The following is a 19676-nucleotide window of genomic DNA, read 5'->3' as shown; positions in this document are numbered from 1 at the left end:
TAACTATTAATAAGTCTTATTTATTAACTATTTACTTATACTTATCTTAGCTAACTAAGATAAGGATATAAATAATATAAATAGCTCTAATAATAAAAAAATTAAATAGCTCTAAGCTTAGATTATTACTATAAGTATTAAGATAAATAGACTTTATAACTTTATTAAAAGAATAAGTAAAATATAGAGGGCATAGAATACCTAATATATAAATAATATCTAAGAAGTTAATAATATAGTAATTATTATTATAAGAGGTAAAAATATAAGAGAAATCTTAAAGCTAAACCCCCTAGAGAAATTTAATAAAACTACTTATAAGCTACTTATATTCCTTATATAGCTATGCGCTTTTATAACTTACTATTTAATATAGTTTAACCTAGTATTTAATAAGGTTTAATATACTATAAGGTAACTTACTAAGTATATTATAGCTTAATTTAAACCTATTATAAAGAAATATTTTATTACCTCTTTTATTAAACTCTTACTTAAAATTATTAACCTCTATTTAAGCTTTAAGACCTTTAAAGCTATATTTTAATAAGTATTTAAAATAATTAATAAAAAAGTATAAGCTAAAAAAGAGATTAAGATACTTTAATAAACTTATTTAGCCTCTAAATATAAAACTAAATACTTTTAGCTTACCTTAAAGCTTAATTAAAATTAAAAATTCTTAATATTATTTTTTTTTAATAATCTTAAAAAAAAAATCTAAGTAAAATTATATAAAGAAAATTAACCTAATAACCTAATTAATTATATTAGCTAAGTAATTAAGATTAATAACTAATAATTCTTATAAAAGAAATTATAAAACCCTAAGTATAATAATAATAAGGCTAATAACTTATAATTTAATATTAACTAAGATAAGAAAAAAAATAATAATACCTCTTATAATATTAAAGCTAGTTTTATAATACTAAGAGCTATATAAAAAAATAAATAAAATTATTATAGCCTTAAATATTATTATTATTATAAAAAGAATTATATTAAAAAGGTTTATTATAAAAAATAGCGAGATATTAAGGAAGAATATTATTAACTTAATTAATAATAATCCCTCTTAGAAAGTAAGAAATATATTAATATAGCTTAATAAGCCTAATAAGAAAATAAGAAACCCTAAATTATAATCTAATTAATTAAACTTATTGCGATATTATAAAGTAGATATAATATATTAATAAGATAAGATTAAAATAAATATAAATAAAAACTAAATAAAAGAGTATTTTATAGCTAGGTAAGATACCTTAGAAAGTAACTAAGGGAAACCTAGAATATATAATAGTAATTACTCTTAGAATTAATAAAATAAAGAAACCTTATGCTAGATATAATAAATAATAAGAGGGTTACTATTATAATTACCTAGAAGCTTAAATAAAAGAAAAAAGTAATATTAATAAAATAAAAATAATAGATATCTTTAATATTAGCTAAATAAATAAATTATAAGAAAGCTATTATAAAAGGCATAAGAAATAAATTATAAGATATAATAAATATTTCTTATTATTATTTATTATATACTATAGGGATTATTAATAAGATAACCTTATATAATATAATTATAATTTATACTTATAATATTAAATTAAAGTATTATAAGAATATAATAAAACCTATAAATAATAAGAATAAGCCTATAATAATAAAAAACTTAGATAAATAAATTAGCTTATTAAGGTAAGTAATATTAATATTAATTAAATTAAGTTTAAGTATAAGATAAAGAAACTATAAAGGGAGTTATATAAGTTATATACTTAATAATAAAAAGTAAGAAAGAATAATAAAGAGTTATAAAAAGAGGAAAATTACCCTTATTTATATAATAAGAATAATAATTAATACTAAAATAACCTATAAAAGAGATATATCTAGACTATATAAGAATATATAAATATAATAGATATATAAGAAATTTATATTTAAGCCTATTATAGAGAATTAACTAAAAACCTATAATACTAAGAAGTATTATTTAACCTATAAGATAATATATAAATATACCTTATATATAAGAAATACCTTAGTATCTCTTAGATATTTTATTAATATTATTAATATAAAAAATATAAAGAAAAAAAATAAAAGTAAGATTATTTCTTTATTACCTTATTAGCTTAACTTAATAATTAACCTTATATATAATATAAAATAAAAGGTTATTAGATATTTTATTAATATAATATTATTAGTATTATATATATATAATACTATAAAGACTTATATTAAGCGATCTAGAAATATAAATAAATTATTTATAAGGTAAAAGATTAATAAGAGTAAATTAGCTAAGAAAAAGTATTAAAAAAATAAAAACTAATAGCTTAATTAAAAAATAAAAAAGACCTAAGATAAGAATAAAAATAATAATACTAAGACTAGCTATATAGCTAAGATAATATATATAATTATAAAGTATATAATAATAGTAAATATAAGTATAATTATATTAGCTATATATTATTAAAAAACTAAGAAATCTACCTATAAAAAGGCTATAAATAAAGAAATAAGCTATAATACTATAAAAGGCCTTATATATTACTAAAAGAGAATTAATATAAAGATATTTTAAAATATTAATATAAATTAAGGGAAAATAATTATATATTTTAATAAATAATAAAGCTAAGTAAAATCTATTTAACCTAAGGATAATAAATAAATTTAAATTATTATAGAGATATAAGGTAAAACCTTATATAATAATTAACCTTAAAGGGAAATAATTTAATTATAATAATAGAGTTATTAATAATAAGATTAATTACCTTAAAGTTTTTATTAAAAGAAAGAACTAAGGAATCTTATTTAATATTATACTTATAAAAGGCTATAACTTAATATTTAAATACCTATAGTTATATTAATTTAACTTATATTTTAACTAGAGGATTAGCTAAGTATTTTTTTTTAATAATAAAATATTCTCTATAATAAATAATAACTTAGAAGATAATATAAGATCTTAAACTTTTATTAAAGATATTAGAGAAGTTAAATAAAGGTAAATATAAAATACCTTTTTACTTAAAGGGATATAATATAAATATTATAATAAATAAAAATAATAAAATTAAGAAATAATTATATATATTATATAATAATTTTAATAATTAAAAAAAAACCTTAAATAAATTAAGAAAATATTAGAAGAAAAATAATTTAAGAATATATTATTAAAGTATTATATTTATAAGAAACTTTTTATAAAAAAACTTAAAATAAGTTTATTATTATATATATATTATAATTTAAAAATTAAATTTATTAATAAAAAGTAACTTAGCTTTAATAAACTTTATTTACTTAATATAATATAATTATTAATATTAAAGGAATATATTAAAGAAATATTATAGAAAAGATATATTAAGGAAAATAAATTATTTATTAAATACCTTATTATATTTATCTTAAAGAAAAATAAAAAATTTTATCTCTATATTAATTTTAAAATACTTAATATTATTATAATTAAGGATTATATATTATTGCCTCTTATTAATAAATTAAAAAATTAACTTTTTAAAATAAAATACTTTATTATATTTAACCTTAAAGGAGCCTATAACCTTATTTAAATTAAAAAAGGGTATAAATAAAAAACTACTTTTTATACTAAGTATAAATTATTTAAATACCTTATTATACCTTTTAAACTTATAAATATATTTATTATATTTTAATAAATAATTAATAATATATTATAAGAATATTTAGATATATTTATTATATATTACTTAAAAAATATCTTTATTTTCTTTAAAATAAAAAAAAAATACATAAAATATATCTATAAGGTATTATAAATATTATAAGATATTAATTTATTAATAAAACCTAAGAAAAATAAGTTTTATGCCTTAGAAGTAGAATTTCTTAGATATATTATCTCTTATAATAAGATATATATAGACCTTAAGAAGGTCTTAGTAATTAAGGACTAAAAGGAATTAACTAATATTACGGAAATATAAGCCTTTCTTAGTTTTATTAATTATTATTATAGATTCCTTAAATAATTTAAGAAAATTATAATATTATTAATAAATCTTATAAAGAAAAATAAGATATATATATTTAAGAATAAGGTATAAAAAGCCTTTTATATAATTAAGGAACTTATCTTAAGTAAATTAATATTTAAGATATTTAATTTATCTTAATTAATAAAACTTAAAATAAATATATTAAACTTTATGCTAAGAGCCTAGCTTAGATAATAAGATAATAAAAGATTTTTATACTTAATTATATTTTATTTTTATAAGCTATATAAAGTAAAGCTTAATTACCTTATTTATAATAAAGAATTCCTTATAATTATTAATACCTTTAAAGAATTTTAATATTACCTCCTTAGGAGTATTTATTAAATTAAGGTTTATATAGATTATAAAAATATTACTTATTTTATAAAAACCTAAGAACTTAGTAAATAATAATTATAATATATTAAATACCTTTTAGAATTTAATTATATTATTATTTATATTAAAGAAATAAAAAATAGCTAAGCTAATACTATTAATTAATAACCTAACTTAGATACTAAAAAGATTAAAGCTAAGAAATAATTATTATACTTTATATTAAAAGGATACCTTAAATAAAAGTTTATTAGGTAAATAAAGAAATTAATACTTTTATTAAAATACCTTATATTTATTAAGAAATATAAGTAATAGGTTATAAACTTTATTAATTATATATAAGGATATTAATAATAAAAGGATAGACTTTAGACTTATAAAAAAAAACTCTTTATTCTTAATAAAGTATTTTAAAATATCTTTAATTATTATTATTACTAAGCTATATATTATAAGAATCTAAAAGAAATAACTTAAGCTATATAATAATATTATAATAACTATAAACTCTTATATAAAGTATAAGGATATATATTTTATTATAAGAAATACTATAAATAAATTAATTAATAGATTTAAGAATAATAAAAGAGATTAGAATTTTATAAATAATCTAGAGTTATTAAAATATTATATTAAACTAATAGGGCTATTTATATAATAAAATAAGGTAATTTACTCTTAAAATAAATCCTAGAATATAATAAGTAACTCTTAGATATTAAAACAATAAATAAATAATAAGTCTTATATAAATTATAATATAGACTTATATATAAGATATATAATTATTAGCTATATAAATACTAAAGAATTAATAAAACCTTAAAATAAATTAAAATAATATATATTTTTCTTAAAATAAAATAAATTATTATAATAATTATTAATTAATATAACCTTTATATAAAAACTAAAGTATAATATTATAAACCTTATAGAAAATTATAATTACTTTTAATTATATAATAACTATAAGACTTTATTATTATAGATTTTATTATTAAATTACCTTTATTAAAAAAACTAACTATTAGAAACTTCTATAATAATATTCTTATTATTATAGATAAATTTATAAAATTTTCTTATTTTATACCTTATAGAGAATTAATAATAATAAAAGAATTTATTTACCTTTTTTACTTTTATATTACTAAGATATATAGCTTATTACTAGAGATTATTATAGATTAAGGACTATTATTTGCCTTAAAATTCTAATAAAGCCTTATAAGATACTTAGGAATTAATTATAAACTCTTTATTATATACTATAAGGAAATAAATAAATAAATAAAATATATAAATTAAATATTAAAATAATACCTTTAATACTATATTAATTATAAATAAATTAACTAAGTTAAAAAGCTATTAGCTATATAACTAGCCTATAATATAGCTATAAATAAAAGTATAAAAATTATATTAGCTTATATTAATTTTAGATTTATATTAGATATATATTAATAAATATAAGATATTATTATTAACCCTAAAGTAATCCTTATTAGTAATTAATTAAAAAAATTATATAAAAAAATAAGAATAAAACTTAAGTTTATTAAAAATAAGATAATAAGTTATATTAATAAAAAAAGAATTAAGGGATTAATCTTTATAGAAAGAGATATAATTTATCTTATAATAAAAAATATTAAAATAAAATACTAAAATAAAAAATTTAATTATAAATATATTAGACCTTATAAAATTAAATAAAAAATCTTAAAATATAACTATAAATTAAATTTACCCCTAAGGTTAAGCTTTATTTTTATCTTTTATATTTTATTACTTAAATTAATATAAGATATTATTTAAGTTAAAATAAATAATAAGCCTAATATAAAAGTTAATAAATTAAAAGAATATATTATAAAAGCTATCCTTAATATAAATAAAATTAATAATAAAATAATATATTTTATTAAATAAAAAAACTACTTAGACTTAAAAAATATATAAAAACCCCTAGAATACCTTATTAATATATAATACCTTTTAAAAGACTTTTATTAATAATATTAAAAAGAGATATAAACTTAAGGCTAATAGCACTTTAGTTAATAATATCTATAATACCTATAAATTATATAGTAATTATAGCCTCTAACTCTATTTTCTTTATTTCCTTTAATTTATCTAAGAAATAAAGGCTATAAATAGCTATTTTAATACCTTTAATATATAATAAATACTTTTAGTAATAAAGCTAAGTTAAATAAGCTAAAACCTTATTTACCCTTACTTAAGCCTCTTAGGCCTCTTACTATAAATATAAAAAGTCCTCTTTAATATACTTTTCTTTAAAATCTAAATAATTAGACTCTTAATAAATATAATTTATTAAAAGATTATTAATAAAATAAAAAAACCTATAGGTAAAAATATATAAATAAATATTAAAAATATTTATTAATATATTATAAGAAAAGCTATAATAAGTATATTCCTTATAGCGATTTAATTTTTTAAGTAAGGCTATATAATATAAGCTATAAGAATAATAAGATAAATAAAATATAATTTTAAATCTAAAATAATTAATAATATTACTTAGTTTAATAATAATTAATTACTTTTTAAAAAAAGTAAAATAATTAGATATATTAATAAAAAGATTTTTTATAGGTTTAGGATTAATATATATATATAAAATAATTAGGGTTATAAATATAGCCTTAAGGATAAAATTAATAAAGGGGAGATATTATATTATAGCCCTAGATAACCTTAGGCTATATAATAAAAAGGACCTATATTAGCTAATTAATTATATATAAATTAAAATAAATTACGCCTTATAGGTTATAATCCTCTTTAAGTTAGCTAAATAGATTATAATAGCTTAAGCCCTATAAGGCATAATCTATTACGAGCTATTATATTATAAGAAGTATATAAGATATACTTATTATACTTTCTTATATAATAGCTACCTTAGCTATTAATATAATTTAATTATACTTAATACCCTTAAGTATATTATTAGATATAATTTATACCTTATTTAAAGTAATATTAATATTCCCTTTATTAAATATAAACTAATATAACTAGTTTATCCCCCTGGGACTTATATAATTATTATAGCTAAGATCTAAGATTTTTATTAAGTAAATAAAATATTAAGTTAATATTAAAAGGTAAAAAGAACTTATTTATAAAAAAAAGAAAAATTATTTTAAATAAAAAAAGATAAATAATAAATTAAATAAATATTAATATATAAATAGTAATTAAATTATTAAGAAATAATAATTAAAAAAGGTTAATATAATTAAGGATTTAATATTATATTATATATAATAAGCTTAATTATAATATAAGAATATATTAAGTAATAATTAAGATTTCTAAAGAAAAATATAATAAATAATTTTAATTAATTAAATAATTTATTATATTTTTATTATAATTTATATCTTAAAGGTTAAGATTTTTAATTAATATATTTATTAAGTATATTATATAAAAAAAATAATTAAAAAATAATTAATAATCTAAGTATAATAGCTATATAAAGAGCTATTTATAATATTTTTAAGCTTATTACTATTATAGCCCTAGTTATAATAACTACTAATATTATATATAGCCTATAAATATAACTAATATCTTAGCATAAAGCTAAAAATATAATATAATATAGTTATAATAATTATATAAGTCCTAAGGGGGGATAAACTAATTATACTAATTTATATTCTATAGAGGAGATATTAATATTATCTTAAATAAGGTATAAGTTATATCTAGTAATATACTTAAAGGTATTAAGTATAACTAAGTTATATTAATAACTAAGGTAATTTATATATAGGGAAATATTAATAAGTATATTTTATATACTTAAGGTTAACCCTTAGATTAATGCTAGAGGAGTTCGATCTAGGGTATTTCTAGCGGTCGGTTTATAGACTGATAGGAATGAAGTTTGGTCCCTTTGGTCCCTTGCTTAGTTAGGCGATTTTTTGCCGGGCTTCCCCGCCTGGCGCATGTCATAGCCGTGATAGCAGTGCAAGTTTGTTAATAGTTCTGCTCTTATCCGCTGGTTGTTATTATCTCTGATAGAATTACCGACGTTGTCCACCGAAATCGAAACGTCTTTAATAGCTCGTGCGTTATACTAATCCTAGAGGTCTTCTGCACAACCGCTGCGTCAAAGAGTATCTTGCCTCTACTCTACGAGCGGTAGAATTGAAACGACTGCGGGTATAGCATGATGGATAGTGCTGGATATGGGCCATGCTGTAGCATTGGTATATATTAATCTGGCGTCTATTCATAACCAGTCAATATTTGATAGTTGGAAACGGGCGCCCGTTTCCACTCTGCATTCCCAAGTAGTACAGCTGCCTCCTCGCGAATAGTGATCTTGTCTCTCCATCGGTCAAGTAATACTATTACTTCCTTCCCACTCCTTTCGTTTCCCGCTGCAGCCTTTATCACCTCTTCGGTAATGGTAATCTCATCTCCCAATTAGTCGAGAAGCAGAGCCATGACTTCCTGATCGATCGAACTGCAACCCAGATCATCCTGTTTACCGTAATCCTCACTCTTCGACCAAGCAGATCAGCCATTGTCTTCGTCTTCTCAGCCTTCCTTGTGCCTGTTCTACCTTCCTGGCATCTGTACGTCAACGCTAGCTCGTCCATACCTGCGATCGTGTGGGGGTCGTCTCTTCCTGACATTTTTTCGTAGACTCCTCTTGCTTCGTGAAGTTTCTGGCTTGCCTCCTCATACTTTCCCACATCTCCCAGTAGAAGTCCCATGCTCGCTAGCCTAGACGCCCCGTGTAAACATGTATCTGGTTTCGCATGCCTCGATCCCCGGCTGCTCAAAAAGCATGGATAATCTCCTCTCCTCGGTAGCCTCTCTTGCGACGTTTCCCAGCCCCTGACAAGCAACACCTCTCGGGGAAAAGCCGTTATTCGTTGTAAGAGGTTTGGCCAGTTCATAGCTGCTCCTTCAGCGCGTTCGTCATCTGTCGGGGTAACGGCAATTGCAACAATAACACAATAATCCTCACATAGCCTCGGGTGGTGGAGTACATCCCCTGTTATCGATTCGGCTAGCAAGCCCAAAGAGGAAGGATGGGAACTTATGCAAGCGCCCTAGCCTTATCCCGGCTTTGAACCGCGATATGTGGAAAATCACATGTAGAGATAACGGGACTTTTGTTAGAGACTTTTGTTAGAGTGTCTTGTGCGAAACAGGTAAGTGATTTCGCCAGACATGTTTGGCGATAAGCGACGGCACATCTATCCGATGTAGGGTAGTATTATATAAAACTTTTAAGTTTAAGCTGAAAGAGTTGATAAAGTAGTATATTAAAGAGCATCAATACGCAATTGTTAAATAAAACTTTTTAAATTATTAATCACGATATAGTTATACTTAGTCTACTCATGAGTGCTAGATATAGTGACCATTCCAGCCTGCAAGTGGCAGTTAATAAAGTCGCGCTATATATAAACAATCAAGTCGCGAGGAAAGTCACAACTATTTCGATTAACTATGTGTCTATATCCAGCTGCCATTTCGAGAGATCTTCGGCTATGACGGCAACGGGGGATCACCTCTTTATATCTTACGACCCAGATGTGATCCAGACCGGGTCTTGCGAATCAAAGGCGTGACTCTGGGGTTCCAGTGTGATACTCCGCTAAATATGTCATAGAAAGAAGTCCATTGGATGACGAATTCGGCATTGGATGATTAGTTTGGGTGTTCAACCGAATATGCACCCTATCAGATTAGGGAGTTGGACACGGAAGATACCCAATGCGGTAGGTGTTATTCGTCGCGACACGCTAGTGGCTTCTAGCAGACAACGAGGCTACAAACCCAACGATTGTATCATCGCTTTCATACGAGTATGAGCATCTAGAGCATTTGATAGACGTTTGGATCCTAGTCTGACTTGTGCAGTTTGGACATAGGTATGGATTCGACGATGCCGGTTTGCCGAGAAGAGATGTACAGATCAAGCTATGTTATAAACCTCGCAGGATATAAAAACAAGCTTCCATGTCTGAAATCCAACACCAGCCCATCTCATCAACATTCTCCAACTACACATATCATATACTGACTACCGTGCTTCTTGCAAATATGTTGTTCGCCGTCACTCTTACTCTTGCCGCTGCCGCTGCCGTCTCGGCATCGCCCATTGAGCCTAGGGCCAAAACGGCTGTGCTTCCCTTGAAGCACGTCGTCAAAGCCACTTCGATCAAGGGCCTTGTCCAGAAGGGCCAGGCCCGCATTCACAAGGTCAACGGCCAGGCCAGCACCTTCGCTCACGTCTTAGCCAGCTCTGGCTCTGTCACTAACGAGGATGTCTCCTATGTCGCGCCTGTCGTCATAGGAGGTAAAACCTGGGAGCTTATTGTCGACACTGGATGTACGTGACAAATTCCCATAACGTTGATGATATAGATTGTGGACTAACACTGATATAGCCTCCAACACTTGGTGTGGCGCTCAAAGTTCTTGCGAGCCAACATCGACCGGCAAGTCCACGGGTGGCTCTGTCTCTGTTTCTTACGGCTCTGGTTCATTCTCTGGTACCGAGTACAAGGACAAGGTCAGCTTTGGTGGTCTTAGCGTCGCGGCACAGTCGATTGGTGCTGCTAGCACAGCTACCGGCTTCTCTGGCGTAGATGGCATTATTGGCTTTGGACCCGTTGGTCTTACTGAGGGCACCGTCTCCAACGCCAACACAGTTCCAACCTTCTTGGACAACCTCTACAGTCAGGGTTCGATCTCATCTGAGGTCCTCGGTGTTTCTTTCCGACCTGAGTCTGGTAGCGACGATGATGACACCAACGGAGAGTTGACCCTTGGTGGCACCGACAGCTCCAAGTACTCCGGCTCCCTCACCTACTTCCCAACCCTCACTAGCGGCTCTGCTGCTGCGTACTGGGTATCTCTATTGCTAGCTTCACCTATGGATCTACAACCCTCGCCTCATCTGGCAGTGGCATTGTCGACACTGGCACTACCCTCATCTACATCCCTACTACTGCCTACAACAAGTTCTTGACTGCTGCTGGCGGCAAGACAGACAGCTCGTCTGGCCTAGCTGTTTTCACCACGAAGCCCACATCCAACTTTGGTATCAAGTTTGGGTCAACGACTTACACCCTTACGCCCGCGCAGTATCTTGTTCCTACTGCCCAGTACAGCAACTTTGGCCTAACATCCGGCAAGTACTACGCTTGGATCAACGACGGAGGTAGCTCTGGTGTGAACACTATCATTGGACAGAAGTTCCTTGAGAACTACTACTCTGTCTATGACACCACCAACTCCCGCATCGGCTTCGCTACTGCTGCTTAAGTTGGTCCGAGGGCTTTAGTAGCCTTGAGAAATTGATGGACTTTCTCACGTACACTTCGAGAGTATTGAGCAAACTAGTTTTATGCTAGGAGAGGGGATGCATTATGGGCATGTGAGCTTGATCTAATGCATAGAAGTACATATAAGTTTGATCAATATATAAATGCTGTATCAGTCAATCGATTCCCTTCATCGTTATTTGAATACCCCGGTCTTTATAGGTCTTAGATCGTTCCACATTTCAACCCATCCAATGGTGGCTATCAAGACATACCCTTCAGCAGTGAAAAGCAAGTAAAGGGGCTGGTAGACCCACCGACTGTCATCTCTCTAAGCAGCCAGAGAGTGAGCGTAAAAGCCGTCCTCGCAGGGGAAAAAGTCGGCTCCGACAGGGTTGTTCTTGTTCTCTTTATCGATGACGTCCACCAGGGCCTTCCATGGCTGGTCGGGTTCATCCACAGAAGCCGGGGTCTTGACGGCGTCGTTCTTGGCCTCAGCCAAGTTGGTAGGCTCAGCCGTCTTGGGGATGGGCATGGGTGTGGGTGTGGGTGCGAGTGAGTCAGTCATGGCGACTAAACGGTGTCGTCTGAGTGAGATGAGATGTGAGAACGAGAACTTGGGACAGAATGGAAGAGGTGTTTTCAAGATATTCGCTGGTCGGATCATGATGAATCCAAGAGCACAAGATGGCTCTTTTATAGACACCACCATGAAGGAACAGCCCTATTAAGCATCCAGAGGCGATTTCTACAATGTTTGAGTGTCACCCTTCTGGTGACGCGGCCGACCCATGTCGGTGTTTACCCAGACTCGCGATCCAGCTTGTACTTTCGGCCTTCTCACCAGCCGCTTGATCATGGATGAACATCGTGGGCTTACCAGCCTTGTCGGTGCCACAGGTGCGTGCAAAAGACTCTTGAAACGTCCTCTGCTGAGCCACAAACTGACGCCGGCGCATACAGCACGTCCCTCGTTACCGGCTCGACTTGATGGATGCAAGTTCAAGATCGAGGAGCTCATGCGCATCGCCGGCACCGCGAGGCTCTCCTTTGGCGTCTACCGACAGGGAGAGCCCGCCTACTTTGTCAACCTCGGATATCGCATCGTCGAGCAGATATCACCTGTAGAGGAGGAAAACATCTTTTCGGGGTGCTCCCTCACCAAGATTTTCGTCGCCATGGCCCCCGGCCGCGCTGTCGACGAAGGCAAGCTCGCCTGGGACACTCGTGTCAAAGACCTGCTCGCCGATTTCAACATCGACAATCGAGTCCTCAGAGATTCCATGACCGTCACTGACATTCTGACCCACCGTACCGGAATGTCTATCGCCGACTTCTACCTCGGTAGCAAAAACAACATTGTCATCTCTCACGACGACAGGCTTAAGTTTATCAACGACCAAGTTCCTATCAAGCCCTTTCGTCAGGAGTTCCAGCACACCAATCTTGGTTACGAGCTTGCTGGTCTCGTTCTTGATCAAGTCTCAGGCTCTTAGGTTGATACTGTTCACAGCGCTTTCTTCGACCCTTTCAGCATAGAGCGAACATATATTGGTCGCCCGCCTAGCGATGTGGAAAACGTTTCTAGGGCCTACAACACCCTCGAAGATGCCACACCAGTCAAGGTCCCCATCAAGTCCGGAAGAGGCACATTTGGAGGTTCCAGTGGAGGCATCTTCACTTGCGTCGCTGATCTCTTGAAGGCTTACGCCGCCGTGATGGATGCGTTTATGGACCAGTTCTCGACTGCAGAGGCCTCAACACCCTCCACCCAGATCAAGCTCGCCCAAGATCTCTTCTTTGCCAAGATACCCATGGCTCAGCCGACATACCATGAAGCCTCGTATGGGTTAAGCTCGCCCTTGTGTAGCTCCCAGGCCCGATGGGTCATATCGGAATGAACCCCGGTCTTATCGATGGCCAAATGCCCACTGTCGCCAAAGGAGTCGGATCGACACTCCTTTTCTACCACTAGGGTAGCCTGCCTGGCGCGTTATCTGCCATTACCATGGTTCCTGAGCACAGGGCGGCTATTTTTGTCATGACGAACTCGCTCTCCTTCAATGATTGCCCGGACTGGGTTTTTCAGTTGCTTCTGCAGGAGATCCTCGACGCTCCCAACCATAATGATTATGTCAAGCTGTCGAAGGAGTCCGCGGAGAAGTCATTACAATGGTTCAAGGACACATCTGCAGCCCTCGACAAGGAACGCATTAATAATACTTCTCCCAAGCCTCTGGAAGCCTATGTCGGCACGTACTGGAACTACCTGAGGATTGATGTTACGCTAGATGATGGCGAGCTTTCTTGGGTTTAGCAGGACCTGGAGTGGGAAAAGTTCAAGCTCGATCATTACGAAAATGACACGTTCCTGTGGCTCAGATCTCGTGATTACATGACCTCTCGAGGTTCAGGGAATCTAAGGATGGCAGCATTTCATCGCTGAACTTGGACCATGACCCGGACGTCCCTGATGAGGAGGAGTACTACAAGGATGGCAAGTATGTAGCAAAAGTCTGAATCATGTCGTCGATAGATGAACCTGATGAAAGGTGACGTCCAAATAATAGCCAACATATTTTCCTAAACACTAGCCTGTCCATCAGGATTCTCCAGCAGACCAAAATGAGACTCACAAGGCCAATAATCAGGGGTTTCAGCTGTTCCACAGACTCAAAATCGTCTACGCCCACCCCTGAAACCATGTTTTTGACAATCAGGTATTCCACCAACGCCATCGTCACGGCGACCAATCCCGCCGACATCAGGAGCCAGCCGATCTCGACTTGAGGTTAGTTCCTCCACCCCTCCGCCGTCTCGGAAGTCGAGTGCTTGTGCTTCTAATTTGTCGAAACGTCACGGCAGGTAAAGACAAGCAGGTTAGGACGGTCACAGCAGCAAGCCCGTTGACTGAAACGACCTTGGCAAAAGTCCGGATCCCGCTGTGGATGGAAGTTGCTCCAAAAAAGACGACCTTCTGGCTCAGTTAACCCACCAAGGGCCGGGATTCAACTATAATAGAGAACGCATTCTAGGTAGGTGGACATGAAGGCTTGGCTAACAATGTATGATTTCTCGAATCAATGTTATACTTCGCGACAGTATATGGAGTCCTCAACGTAACCCTTCTCAGGTTAAACAGTTGTAGAAACATCACAGACAAGACACCATAGTCTCAACGACGCGATTGCCACTGTCAGTACCCTAATCTACTGTACCACCGGGAAAATGCAATACTTACTTTCATTTTCTCATCTGTTGTGAGTTATGAAGGATGGCAGGCCTTATACACCTGAATTGCAGCAAGAATGCACTGAATCAACCCGAAGAAGGCTGTCAGTCCTAGGATTACAATGGCTACCCAAAAGTTGTGCCACTGAACTCCGTTCCTCCGGTCATGCCACCACTATGAGAAGGAGTCTGGAGTTGACTCATCGTAGGCTTCCTTAATGATTGCTAGGCGATCCCTCCAGAAACGGAAGTTGCTGAGTTGTCTGTCGTCCATGCTGGGTGTTCCACAACAAGCGAGGCGGCTGTCTATCGTTCGGTTGGAGTTTACGCGTAGTCGTTCCAGCCATACTCGCTTCTTCCGTGTGGATCGCAATGAGCTCCAGTGAGCAGATTGGGGAAAGAGGATCGCGAGCGTCTTGAGAGATTCTTCTGCCAGTCCCTCTGGGAGAACAGCGTTTTGAGAGTTTGAGCTTCATTGAGTCAGAGGCCCTGGAAAAGTAGCAAGAGGAGGTTTAAGAAATACTAACATGTGCCTTTGGTGCTCGAGATATGCGACATGGTGAAATACATAGAGCTGCGTGTCATTGTTTGCCAGCCGCAGGTGGTCCGCCAGATTGTCAGTGAACTCGATCTTGATGCCAGCAACGTTTTCAAGACTCCAGGCATCAAAAGTGGTGGGAATTGACACTCTACTGCAGTCGATCTGCGGAGAGATACTAAAAAGCCCCCCTGCTAGAGATTTCAAGTCGCTCTCCGTCCATTGTGGTAGCGGACACTGGCCCGTATGGTGCATGAATCCGAATGATTTCTCCAAGGAACTGATTTCAACCATCAGCATTAGACGAACTGCGAGGTTAAGTGTGGCCTGACAAGCAATGTTGTCGCCATTGCCTGTTAGTTTAGATATGCAGGAAACAGCCCCGTCTCGTTGCTTATGTTGCCTGATCTCATCTACTACCTTGCCAAGGGATCCTTCATCGTAGGGGGATACAGCCGAAGCGCTCATCTCATTGAAAATCTTCTGTTGTCTTCGGACATATTCATCGTAGGCACTAAAATTAAGAAGGGGGACTTGATCCCCATTCAAAAGATGCAGCCGATCTGGCGGCTGGCCGAGGAAGATGTGCGCGAGAGACATTTGAGAATCTATGCAACTGGGGTAGAATGCGACAGCAAACAGAAAAGGTTGGGCAGTATACGGCGATAATTATTGTACGCCGTGCATCAAGCCCGCCCCACCAGCAGCTACTGCCCAGGCTGTACAGAGTGCTCCGGTCGGGGGCCTCATGCGGGAGAGCTTTGCTGGATGAACGCGCATAGCCCAGTGGTGCAACAAGACTGCTACGGGTGGCTCTAATCTCTCTGCCTCGTTGGGCTCCCACGGCTCCGAAACTACACCCAGGACGCCACCAAGCAACATCTTGCAGATCATCACCAGTCCGAACTGCTGTCTTACATGGTGTATGCAGCTGAGAGCCTCACTGCGCCTTCAGTTACATGCAAGGAAGTACTCGGTGATTTGGAACGAATAAAGACGAGGCACTTCCAGCTATAGTTGTGTCGTGCCTGGACCCAAAGGTCCACAAGCAAGCAAAGGTCTCCATCAAGAGCTGTTGCATGTTCCGGCAAGGAGGGCCTTTCGCTCACTTCACTGTACTTAGCAAAGCCACCCCGCCGGAGCTACCGTGCGAGCCTCAGTTGACAATGGCGGGTGAAACTCAAGTATTCGGGTTTGGGAGCTCCGTTTCATCATTGCCATATCAGCTCAGACAACGTACAAGGCAAGATCCTGAAGGAGACGCTCATGATAATGCCGAGGAGGAGGTGGCTCTTCACCTTTTCGGATCTCACACTAGAGACAATTATCTATGTCGCCCGATCCAGGCGCGTCGGAGGTCGCGCGAAGGTCTACAAACGCAATCCGCCACAGCAGGCCCATTACTATTGTTAGGCGATACCAGCTACCAGCTCACTGTTGAGCACCTTGTCAACTTCGGTCACCACAAGAACGAACCAAATTAGGAGCACACCAACGACGACTGGGACGATGACGACGACGACGACGGTGACGATGGTGATGACGACGCTGGGGGCTATCAGCATGTTGAGGGTATTGCCTCCCCCGACAGCATCCGTCCCATCAGCGAAGGGAGCCTTTCCTCAGAGGATGCCGAAATCGACTTCTCCGATTCTTCGTCGAGTTTCGACGTAGGAGCTCGACTGCAACACCTCACTGTTCTCCATAGTGCCCATGTCGACTACGCTTCCCCAAAGCCCATTAGAGCCTGGAAGGGTCTTCCACATCGCTGTTCGAGATACCTCTTCTTCACCACAAATGGGCCACGCCAACCCTCCCTCTCGTTGCTGTATCAGCGCAGACCTAGACTACCTTCTCTTCCCTGTACACGTCAGCTCCGTTCCAGAACTCTACACCAGTGGCAGCGTAGAGATGGTACAGTTATCTGATGTCTTTGACGTCCACAAGCAGACCAAAGCTCGACCAGTCGTCATTGCAACAGCATCCCTGGGTTATGTCCGCGGCATAATTTTCCCAGCGTCGACATTGTTAAAGAAGTCAGGATCTCACAGTTTCCAAACCCTCTTCTACATCGAGACAGATTCTCCCATGCCCAAAGGAACATCCGGTTCGGCTATGTTCGACGCCGAGACAGGACTTCTAGCAGGTCATCTTGTCCTCGGATGTCCTGGAAAGCACACTTTCTACATGGCATCCATCTTAGACGTGTTGGACGAACTCAGCATTCTTTTTGGCAGTATCGCGCGATGCCATGTACAACTCAACGTATCCGCCATCGTCGAAATGCCCCCGGGGAACAGCGCCTTGGCGAACCCAACATTTCCTGTTGGGGGTCTACACCGATCCATCTTGCATCAACCGCTCGAGTCCGTGACTGCCGTTACCATACAGGCCGTCCATCACCAACCTGATGACTGGACGAAGCGATTTGGCCACAAAGCCAAGCTTCTGGGGCCAGGGGAGGACCGGGCAATTCTCGACACTCTCAGAGAGCATATGCCTGGTTTCTCAGAGGTTCGTATTTTTATGTCGACTGATCCCAAATCACCGGATTGGGAGCACACAGTGTCACGTGTTGAACGCTTCTGCGAAGGGGCTTCATTCGCTCTCGATCGGTCCGTCCCAGACGACGCCGAAAATTCCCGTTTCAAGGATATTCAGGAACCGAGAGCCTGGGTTTCTGACCAAAAGTGGGCTCCCGAAGGCCTTCAACCTCAAAAACGCGTTCATGGGGGGCCATTAGACTGTATCGAGCTCCACAACGTTCTCCAAAGAAAGGTATTCTACCGACGGAGCATTAAACGTCGAGTATCAGAAGCTAATACATATCAATTTCCTAGTGCCTTCGAGATGATGCTTTAGGCGACAAAATAGGTCCTCCTCGACGCATGTAAGTGTTATCAGCTCGCTCATATGAGGTAGATAGATTATGGGGTGAGGCTCTAACCTAAGAGGTAGCTACATCAACAACCCCAGCGGGGCAAGTGTTTTGGCCCTCATCAGAGCAATACCAGCCTCGCAGGTCGAGGGCCTACGCAAGCTTTTGACTGACTACATCACATCACGCCCAGCACCAATGCTCAGGCTGCAAGTATCTGTAAGTGACAAAAGTACGGCGACCTCTTCCTCAATCTCCGCTCACACTCGAATCCCTTAACAGAGTCGGTTGGGGGGCTGCTTTAACATCTCCTTTACTATTCCGTACTATGGGATCGGAACCAAGGATCTACAAGACGCCAGAAACATCTCTAATGGGAATAGCCGATTGCGGCCTCGCTACGACCTTGATTTCCTACATTTGAAAAACTATGAGTCAGGGGGTTCCAGGAATGAGGCCTCTTTCTTTTCCGATCAAGTCCTACACGAAGCTATATATTCACTTACAGTGACAGGAAAGAGTGATAAGTATTGGACTGCTACTTGCCTCGATGATGATTTCTTTCTTGAGGAGCCGAGACTACCCACACAAGAGGAAGACTATGATCCCATCATCAGAGAAAAGATAATGCCAACGACCACTCCGTCACCGAGATCGTATGCGCTTGCTTCCTTGTTGGCAACAAGCCCTCATCCGTGACTCTTTCAAAGACAGTCTTTGCTGCTTTGTAAGTCTCCATTTTGCAAGACAATATTATTCCTCTAGTGGCTCGGCTTCGAAATGCCCTAAGCCAGATCGCCCGTCCCTATCGTTCCTTAACTGATATATGGTTATAGACTTCAAATATTCGACAAGGTCCGGCTAGCCAAATTCCTCCCGAGAATCTCCCAAAATGGTTGAGTAGGTTTCCAGCCATGCTGGAACTAGTCACCCGCAGAAACTTAGAACTGCTCCGCGCGATGGACATCTTCTTGTATCAGGAGCTCTTGATCGGCAAGGATGGATTGCCTCGTAGTTGACTATGGCACAGCTTGAAAAGCGACCTAGGTGTCGTCAACTCTTTGCAGAACATCATTGGATGTCGCAATAGCCTGGAGGACACGCAGCATGCATTGCTTGAATTCCTCCGGGACGCCGATCGCGAGGTAGGCAGCCTCAATGTCAAATACCATGAGCTTGAACTGACCAGAGGCTCCAGAGAATGAACTTGACGCTAGCGAGGAAACACTACCATTCTGATGAGCAAATAATCCGCCCCGTACTTCGAATTGTGGCCG

The 19676-nt window shown here is 35.0% G+C and overlaps 5 protein-coding genes across 5 annotated transcripts; 3 read left to right on the top strand and 2 right to left on the bottom strand.

Annotated features, from left to right (window-relative positions):
- Positions 1-10526: 10526 nt before the first annotated feature.
- Positions 10527-11753, top strand: MRS44_002011 (uncharacterized protein; the record flags this gene model as incomplete). The annotated part of the gene is made up of 3 exons (XM_065623919.1): positions 10527-10815; positions 10874-11330; positions 11393-11753. 3 exons carry the CDS (start codon positions 10527-10529, stop codon positions 11751-11753), a joined length of 1107 nt encoding a protein of 368 aa, XP_065480328.1.
- A 330-nt stretch (positions 11754-12083) lies between these two features.
- Positions 12084-12419, bottom strand: MRS44_002010 (uncharacterized protein; the record flags this gene model as incomplete). Its single annotated transcript, XM_065623918.1, has 1 exon — positions 12084-12419. The coding sequence occupies one exon, from the start codon at positions 12417-12419 to the stop codon at positions 12084-12086; it is 336 nt and encodes a 111-aa protein (XP_065480327.1).
- A 190-nt stretch (positions 12420-12609) lies between these two features.
- Positions 12610-14069, top strand: MRS44_002009 (uncharacterized protein; the record flags this gene model as incomplete). The annotated part of the gene is made up of 4 exons (XM_065623917.1): positions 12610-12652; positions 12716-13181; positions 13266-13595; positions 13733-14069. 4 exons carry the CDS (start codon positions 12610-12612, stop codon positions 14067-14069), a joined length of 1176 nt encoding a protein of 391 aa, XP_065480326.1.
- Positions 14070-15158: 1089 nt separating this feature from the next.
- MRS44_002008 (uncharacterized protein) lies at positions 15159-16121 on the bottom strand (the record flags this gene model as incomplete). Its single annotated transcript, XM_065623916.1, has 2 exons — positions 15159-15453; positions 15511-16121. The coding sequence occupies 2 exons, from the start codon at positions 16119-16121 to the stop codon at positions 15159-15161; spliced, it is 906 nt and encodes a 301-aa protein (XP_065480325.1).
- Positions 16122-16851: 730 nt separating this feature from the next.
- Positions 16852-19098, top strand: MRS44_002007 (uncharacterized protein; the record flags this gene model as incomplete). The annotated part of the gene is made up of 6 exons (XM_065623915.1): positions 16852-16929; positions 17006-17183; positions 17230-18299; positions 18362-18411; positions 18480-18618; positions 18682-19098. 6 exons carry the CDS (start codon positions 16852-16854, stop codon positions 19096-19098), a joined length of 1932 nt encoding a protein of 643 aa, XP_065480324.1.
- Positions 19099-19676: the final 578 nt, after the last annotated feature.

Source organism: Fusarium solani (assembly GCF_023522795.1).
Source record: "Fusarium solani strain SB1 chromosome Unknown bctg00000000, whole genome shotgun sequence".
Lineage (NCBI taxonomy): Eukaryota > Fungi > Ascomycota > Sordariomycetes > Hypocreales > Nectriaceae > Fusarium > Fusarium solani.
The sequence above is the reverse complement of the archived record's forward strand: the minus strand, read 5'-3'. Positions and strand labels throughout refer to the sequence as shown.